Source organism: Monoraphidium neglectum, assembly GCF_000611645.1.
Source record: "Monoraphidium neglectum strain SAG 48.87 unplaced genomic scaffold scaffold01367, whole genome shotgun sequence".
NCBI classification, from domain to species: Eukaryota; Viridiplantae; Chlorophyta; class Chlorophyceae; order Sphaeropleales; family Selenastraceae; genus Monoraphidium; species Monoraphidium neglectum.
Window position 1 is genome coordinate 7453 of NW_014012261.1, and position 8100 is coordinate 15552.

At 63.0% G+C, this 8100-nt stretch overlaps 4 protein-coding genes across 4 annotated transcripts in view; 3 read left to right on the top strand and 1 right to left on the bottom strand.

The window, feature by feature from the left end:
- MNEG_7627 (Uncharacterized protein) overlaps positions 1-439 on the top strand; it is a gene marked incomplete at both ends in the record, with an annotated part of 3407 nt that extends 2968 nt beyond the window's left edge. Inside the window, one exon of the mRNA XM_014043898.1 lies at positions 191-439. Within this exon, the coding sequence (XP_013899352.1) occupies positions 191-439 (249 nt within the window). The remainder of the gene's footprint in view (positions 1-190) is intronic.
- Positions 440-1891: 1452 nt separating this feature from the next.
- MNEG_7628 (60S ribosomal protein) lies at positions 1892-3086 on the top strand (the record flags this gene model as incomplete). The annotated part of the gene is made up of 3 exons (XM_014043899.1): positions 1892-2117; positions 2329-2442; positions 3004-3086. The coding sequence occupies 3 exons, from the start codon at positions 1892-1894 to the stop codon at positions 3084-3086; spliced, it is 423 nt and encodes a 140-aa protein (XP_013899353.1).
- Positions 3087-4583: 1497 nt separating this feature from the next.
- Positions 4584-6724, top strand: MNEG_7629 (hypothetical protein; the record flags this gene model as incomplete). Its single annotated transcript, XM_014043900.1, has 3 exons — positions 4584-4648; positions 5399-5438; positions 5738-6724. 3 exons carry the CDS (start codon positions 4584-4586, stop codon positions 6722-6724), a joined length of 1092 nt encoding a protein of 363 aa, XP_013899354.1.
- A 418-nt stretch (positions 6725-7142) lies between these two features.
- Positions 7143-7970, bottom strand: MNEG_7630 (Deoxynucleotidyltransferaseterminal-interacting protein 2; the record flags this gene model as incomplete). Its single annotated transcript, XM_014043901.1, has 3 exons — positions 7143-7373; positions 7721-7831; positions 7965-7970. 3 exons carry the CDS (start codon positions 7968-7970, stop codon positions 7143-7145), a joined length of 348 nt encoding a protein of 115 aa, XP_013899355.1.
- Positions 7971-8100: the final 130 nt, after the last annotated feature.

The window sequence follows — 8100 nt, forward strand, 5'->3', positions numbered from 1 at the left end:
TTTTGGGGGGGGGGGTGGCGAAACGGGGGGAGAGCGGGGATGGTGGAGTGTGGCGCGGCTGCCGCTGTGGGTTGCTGGCGTCGACAACAGGCCACCCCAATGCGCTGCCCGCTCCCATTGCCTGCTTTTCACCCCAAATAGCTCCCTGGGTCACCAGATCACCCTGCCCACTTTATATTCGAATCGACAGGTGGTGCTGCCCGGGAACCTGGAGCTGCCGCGCTTCAAGCACCTGCTGATCGCGTTCGGCGGCCCCGAGGGCCTGGAGGACTGCCTGGCCCACGACAAGCGGTTTACCAAGCAGTCAACAACCGACGTGTTTGACCTGTACCTGAACACCTGCCCGGGCCAGGGCAGCCGGACGATTAGGACCGAGGAGGCGGTGCTGATTTCCATGGCTTACCTGCAGACCGCCGTCGTCCGGTTCGGGGAGCGGTGACAAGTCAAGGTGACCCAATGAAGGGACCTGTGAACGGGGGGCGTCGAGCAACCAGCGCCTCAAGGATGCGGCGGCGGCGCGACGGCGAAGAGGAGCGTTGCGCGACGCCGGATAGCCCCAAAATCGAAGGGGCCCTGGGCGCGCGTCTGGGCGGTTGCGTGTGGCGCTTGTGAGCTGTAGGGTGAGGCCTTTCCCGTCCATCTGGTGTGTAAAAAGCCGAGCAGGAATGACTCGTCGCTGTGTTGTCAAGTATATGTACTCTCCTGATGTGCAGCTGCAGTTGGGGCTTGCGGGAGCCGCTTGTCATTGCGACCTTGGGGGCAGCTTGGCAGTTGAGCAAGCAAGGTCGCAGCTCCTTCCTCTTGCGAGTGGATTGAGCGCATTTCGTGCTGCTTTTTGCGTGAGAGCAAATGTGCATGAGAGCAATGGCTGAGTTGCTGATGAGTTTTTGACAGCACGTGGGATATCAAGCATTTTCCATCCTTTGGCAGCGCCCGCCCAGGCCATGGCCGCCGGCAGCCAGCATAAGGCTGCGCGTTACGCACGCACATGCACGGTCATTTGGGAATGACATTACCATGGCGCCATGATCAGGCCACGAGCGCACGCCAGTAAGGCAGCAGTGAGCGCGTCGTCCGAGCATGGCGTGGTCATCGGTTGGGGCTGCGCTTGTGCATCGAGGCAACCTTTTGCTCACCCCTTGCATTGTCACGCAACCAATCTCCATAGCTACCCTGTGCAAGCAGTCAACCACTTGCGACCACGCCCTGCATGATGGCGTTAGGTGCAGCACAGACGAAGCCGCAGCGCCAGGCACCATGCTCTTCGGGGCTGCACATTGGCACCATACGGTCGCCGTTGGAACTTGGGGTTAGGGTGGAGGTAAGGGCGCACAGCCATCAGGTGCTGTTGGCAGGGCAGCTGCAGGAGGCGGGCCGCTTGGCCCTGCAGGCAAGGCGTCCCTGAGGGCCCTGTTGGCCGCGGCGCCGCTAGACGTGTGTGATCGCTGGGCGGATCACATGCGAACTAGGATAATGCGTTGGAAACGTATGGCTGACGCACATGGCACGAAGTCGGCTGGGGGCGGGCAAGGAGGGAGACCCACCCTTCAACTGAGTTTCGGCGCTTGAAACGACGGCACTCAGTTGGCAACAGACAAGCTGCGGCGGCAATCAACCTCCATGCAGGGCGGTCCCAACCATTCATTCGTGCTACTTTACTAGCACATGGACCCGCATAACACGCATATGCTGGCTCTGCATTTACGGCAGGCGGCAGGGGAGCAGACGGCGCGCCGTGCAGCAAGAGCGGCGCGTGCGTGACAACCTGCCTCTTTCAATAGGCAACTGGCCAGGCTAAAAGGTGTGGATTTGCGGAATTGCGGAGCAGCCCCGATAGCTCGGTAGCTTGTGCTGAGAAGCCGGCCCTCCCCTGCGCGCAGAAGCAGCAACCATGTCGAAGCGCGGGCGCGGTGGCACGTCTGGCAACAAGTTCGCTATGGCGGTGGGCCTTCCCGTGGCCGCCGTCATGAACTGCGCGGACAACACGGGCGCCAAGAACCTCTATGTCATCTCCGTGTGCGGCTGGGGCTCCAGGCTGAACAAGCTGCCTTCCGCATCGTGCGGTGATATGTTCATGGCCAGCGTGAAGAAGGGAAAGCCTGACCTGCGCAAGAAGGGTGAGCGGGTGCAGCAGCGCAATGGTGGCGCAGCGGCTGCTGCTGCGCCAGCGTAGATCTGTGCGATCAATATAGTTGCTGGACCGACGAGGGGTCGTAGCCGCGTGACAACAGCGAGTGTGCGCTGTATAGGGGACGGGGGGTGTGGGGTGACTGCGCAGCACGCCGTCCAGCTCATTGCTGCTGCATCGGCGCGCTGTGCCGTGCGCAGTGACCCCGGCGGTGGTGGTGCGCCAGCGCAAGGCGTGGCGGCGGAAGGAGGGCACCTACATCTACTTTGAGGACAATGCAGGCGTCATTGTCAATCCCAAGGGCGAGATGAAGGGTGAGCGCTGTTAAGCATCGCGTAAATGGGGATGGCCGGGTGGGGCCGGCGCTTGGGGATGATGATGTTGATTGCAGCAGAGGACGGCTGCCACGCCCTGCTGCAACAGCAGCGTGGCGGCAGTGGCAATGGTGATAGCAATGGCGGGCTGGACACATGACAGAGGGCGCCACGCTGCCAGGCAGCTGTCAGTGGGGCCCAATGGCAATGGCAGCCAAGCACAGGGAGAGCCTTGCACTTGCAGGGATTCGGCCCGTGCTGGGCGGAGGCAGCGCATCCCTCGTTTGGGGGCGCAAGCAGTGGCGTTATGCTGGTGGCACGGCGCGGCGCACATGCCAGGCGCTGTGTCTCAACAACATGATTGGCAGCTTGTGTTGAAGCAGCAACAGCGCGCAACATTCCGGCAAACGCATGGCAGCCGCGTCCGTCAAATGCCGGCTGCTGATTGGGCGCAGCAGTGTGGCCGCGGCCGCTTGATCGCCGGTCTGTGGCCCAACACAGTGGACGCTTTGAGGTACAACCCACTCCCTCCTCATCTCTAATACCCCCAAAACACCCCAGGCTCGGCCATCACTGGCCCTGTCGCCAAGGAGTGCGCCGACCTGTGGCCCCGTATCGCCAGCGCCGCCAACTCCATCGTCTAAGGGGCGAGCTTCTCGTTGCGGCGCACAGCTGGACGGCGCACGCAGTGCCGCCCTGCTGGGGCAGCTGCGACGGAGCACGCGTGGCGCGTCGTACATGGTCGCATCGCCAGGCTGTTGGCGGGCCATCGCTCTAGGTTGCGCGGCCCGTTTGCCGGCTTGCTGGCGGCGCTGCGGCTCGTTTGACCTGTTTGGGTGCGACGCGCGGCGGCAGCACGTGCGCTTTTGTAACCACACGCGCTGTGCAGTTGGTAACGGGCTGCGGTGGCGGAGGGCCACAAAGGAACCCCTTGGTCACAACTGATTGAGCCGCAGTGGGGCTCACGATTTATGAGGCGCGCAGCCAGCAGGCCTCGCGGGGCAGCGGGGCGGTCTGACGCTTGTGGCAGGCGAGCGCACATCGGGCGGTGTGTGTGCAGTAGAAAGGGTCGTCCCTTGGATAGGCAGCAACGACAGACTCCTGTCTGCCGCGGCTGCTGCATGCGTCATCTTTGCTGCACCTCGATGCGTCAAGTCGCCATCAACTTCTCTTCTGCGATACAGCCAGTCCTGCCAGCCTCGTGACCCTGCTGCAAGCATGCTTCACATTCCACAGGCTATTTGGGGCAGCAGTCCTGCTGTGCTTGCTTGCAGTATCAAGTATCTGCCATAGTCTGCTGAACACGCGAGGTCTGCGGTGTGCAGCCGGCGGATCACCCAGTGTGACCAGAAGCCCATACGTAACGTCATACGTACGCATGCTTACACGTCAACTGTTAAATTCCGCCGATGGATGCGCTGGATGGAAGGCCCTGCAGCTCTGTGTCCCCCCCCAACAAGGGGTGGAGAGTATGCAGCACGTGGGCAGGTGGCATGCACGGGGGTATGCATCACAGCGGGCATGCTTGGCTCCACCGATCTAATTGTACAGCCCTGCTGGCCCATATCCTTCGCCGCTGCGTATTGGCCCAGCACCACCCGCGCATGTAGACGCAAGCACGCGGGACGACTGCGTTGGGCAGTGTGAGCGGTGTGTGGGCGGTGGCACTCACCGCTCGTGCCGGCCCCTCCATCTGGGACGTCACGTCAAGCCATGTGCACTGACAAATGGAGTGCCCCGGATCATGCAAGCAGAGCCTGGTACTCGTCGGCAGATTAAAACAATCCGTGGACATGCCGGTAGCCGGGGAATAATTGACCCGACTGAGTGACCTTGACTCACTTCCCACTGTAGCTGCGACGCTGCGTGGTGCGCTCGAGTGACCGCAGTCCCGCGCCGTGCTTATGCACAGTATTATGTACACGTTGGAGATACTTGGAGCTGTGGATGACGGGCTGGCGGACGGAGGTGCCCATGCCCAAATCAAGACTTCGTCAACCAGGACGCGGCCACGCCGCGAACCGACATTCCAGAGATCTCAAGAGAATCATCTTGCTTTGTCAAGCCCCTTTTTGAGTACCCGCCGGTGGCTCCTGTAGTCCTGTTCCGCTCGGCGGTCACTCGACGGCCCGCTGGGCACAATGTACACTCGCTCGAGCCATAGCTGTCTCTTGCAGCTGTTTCTGGTGCTGGCTGCCGTCATAAGGTGCGGCGCCACAAGCTGGTCGTGAGAGCGGCGGCAGGCCGAAGTTCGGGTCGGGAGTTTGGGGGCGGAGCGGAGCGCTGGACACGCGCCTGCTTCACTGTGATTTGCGGCGCTTGTTCATGAATATGAAGACGCCCTCAAGGACCGTTCATGCTTTGCAGGCAATGTCGTCCTTCCGTGTGTGTGTGTGTGTGTGTGTGTGTGTGTGTGTGTGTGTGTGTGTGTGTGTGTGTGTGAGCGTGCGCGCACACACCAGTCCTGCACGCATGCACACAAAGTGACAAGCAAGGCAGGAGGCACTTCATATCTGCAACTGCACTGCACATAATCGACGTGTGGAGCCCATAGGAACCAAGTAACTATGCACCATCCTGCTCCTATACTCGTATGATATTGCGCAGTGCACATTCGGCCACCACGCCAACGAAGATCAAAGCCCTCGCAGTCGTGAGCGCCCGCGCGGCAATGCGACCGCACCAACCAGACAGCCGCGGCCTCCCCTTGTCATGCACACGCGCTTGGCTGGCCGCATTGCCGAACCTGTGCTGCTGCAACCTGGCGCGACAACTGAAGGGCTCGGGCGTGCGTGTTCACTTCCCGTCACCGCCCCTTGCCGCTGAACCCAATTGACACCTGCTGCTGCTACTGCTGCCTGGCGGCCCCACCTACTGGTGCGCAGTGCAAGCCGATCAAGGCCCTCCGAAAGTCATGCACACCAGACATGGCCCCGTCCGTGGGCCAAATCTGCAGCGAGCTGCTGGCGCCCCCCAATGCGACAGTTGACCCCTTGGTGCGCGCGTGGAGGTTGGCGATACTACGTATATGTGTCGCTACACATCTCAGTTGCTCGCAACCCGCGGCAGAGAGAGAGAGAGAGAGAGGGGGGGGGAGTGTGTGTGTATATGTGTGTGCACATGCGTGCGCACGTGTTCAGTGCACATGCGTGCGCAGGGGTGAGCCGAGGGGATTACGCACAGGCGCCGCCCGCTAAAGGGCTGCCCAGGCTTCGCCTGCATCGCTTTGGCCTGCACCTCCCCTGAGCCGACGCCGCCGCTGCCCTGCGCCGCGTCCCTTCCTCCCGCACCCCAGGACCCCACTACCCAGCACATCGGCTGCGGGCTGGCAACCGTCTCCCAGCTCGGCACGGCCCTTGCTGCGCTGGAGGCCAAGCTCGCCGCAGCCATCAGGGGCCTGTCAAACGCGACGACCCAGGCCAACACCACCGCGACAGACGCCGCCTTCGCCCAGCTGACGCAGGACTTGGCGGCGCTGACGGGGCAGGTGGATGCTTTGGAGGCCAGCGTGGCAGCCCTCAATGCCACAACCCAACAAGTCAGCGCCGACACGGCCGCTGCGATCGCGGCGCTCAAAGTCAGTTTGCAGCAGCTCGCGGCCAATACCACGGCCGCGGTCGCGTCCCTCAAGGCCGGCCTGCAGCAGCTGCAGGCGAACGCGAGCGCGGGCATTGCAGAACTCATGGGCGACCTGCAGGCCGTCAACGCGAGCACGAGCGGCCTGCTGCGCGTCGGCGACGCGATCGACGCCGCCACCTTGGGCGGCGTGGCGCCGGCTGGCTACGTGCGCGTCCCCACTCGCGTCGCGCTGTACGCCCTCGGCGCGACCCTGCAAGGCAACCTCGGCGGCCGCGCCGGCGCGGACAGGTCCTGCCAGTCGGACGCCGGCCGGCCCGCCGGGTTCCTGAACGCGCGCGCGCTGCTGAGCGTCTCCTCGACAGACACCATCGCGGCCATGCCCACCCTCTACGGCGTCCCCACCAACCTGCCGATCACGTCCGCCGCCGGGGCGCCGATCGCCGCCAACTGGGCGGACATGCTGGATGGGTCCCTGCCGGCGTCGTTCGCCGGGGCGGGCGTCACGACCTCTGCCGTGTCTTGGACCGGGGCCACCAGCAGCGGCGGCTACGCGCAGGGCGCAGATTGCGCAGGCTGGTCCTCCGCCAGCAGCGGCGCGTCTGGGGGCGCCGGCGACCCGACCGCGAGCAGCAACGGCAGCTACCTTTCGGGCTTCAACATCACTTGTGACAGCCTTGCAGCCGTGATCTGCCTCGTGTTCTAGCGCGCGTGCCGAAGAGGTACGGTACATGTGCGTGCCCTGCACCATAGCATCTCTGCACTGCTTGACTACTGTTGCCGCTTGCGGTCCAAGGTAGGGACCCCGATTGTCTGTGCATAGGCAGGGCACTCGATGCTCACAAGTACAATTTGCCCTCCTGAGGAACAACACTTCTCAACCCAGGCGGACACCCTTGCCTGCACCCCTTACTTGTCTGCGCCTCATTGCATCGCACGCGTGTCCTACACCACACATCATACTGTGTATCATGTATTGAACCACTCTGCACGTGCCGACATACCAGATGTTACAATCCAAAAGCCGCCTTGCACTGAAAACGCAGCTCATTTAGGTGTAAGCCGCCACCCATGCGACCCCGCAGCACCCACAAATGCAGCCATCGCCGGCGCGCCGCGCCGCGTCAGTGCTTCGGCCTCTGCTTCGACGGCTTGTTCCTGGGGTTGTCCGTCTTGCGCCTCTTGCCCTTGGCCGCCCGCGCCTGGCCCTCCTCCTGCATCCTGCTGAATCGCCGCTTGCGCGAGGCGCTGAGGGCGTCGTCGGCGAGCAGCTGCTGAGTCAGCGTGGCCTTGCGCTCGGCCTTGGACAGGCGGCCCTCGGGGCCGTCCAAGGGGTCGTCCACCACCGTGCCAAACTAGGGGTGTGATTGTTGTTGTGGAAAAGCTTGGGTGATGGCATGCGTGTCCGTGTGCGTGTGAGTGCGTGCTGTTGAGGGATGGCAGGGTGTTCACGTGTACACATGGACATGCATACATGCACAATCACCTGTCTTACTTGCTGAGCATCACTGCAAGGACAACAGCTCGATCCTATGGAAAATCAAGCAAACGAGCTTGCATGGCAAAGAGCAGACCACAAAAGCGGCTGTCAACGGCTCAACGGCCTGCCAGCCCTGCGAGTGCAGCCAGGCAACGTGCAGCAACAGGGCACACGCCACGCCCTTTGTGCACCCCGAATTGTCATGGCCTGCAGAAAACTCACCGCAAAGTACTTTGGGAACTTCGACTCATCGAAGCTCTTGTAGAAGCGCTTGGGGTCGTACGCCCCCCTCAGCCGCAGCAGGCGCAGGTCCCGCTTCACATCATCCGTCACCTGGGGGGGCAGGGGGGAGGGGGGGAGGGGGGGGTGCATATAAACCAGTGGCCTGCTGTGTGATAACAAGTGTCTGGACCTCAGGGTGTGCTGGGGACGGGGGCGGCGGGCCAGAGGCGTCAACGGCAGGGACTCGCATGACTTCACTTTAAGAGAAGGGGTGGGGGTCGACGCAGCGGTGCCGCGAGCAATGCGTCGAGCCCAGCTGGTGTGGCATGCGGCCGCCATCGCTGCCCCCGCCCCTCCCCCGCTGCGCCCGGGCCTCCGCT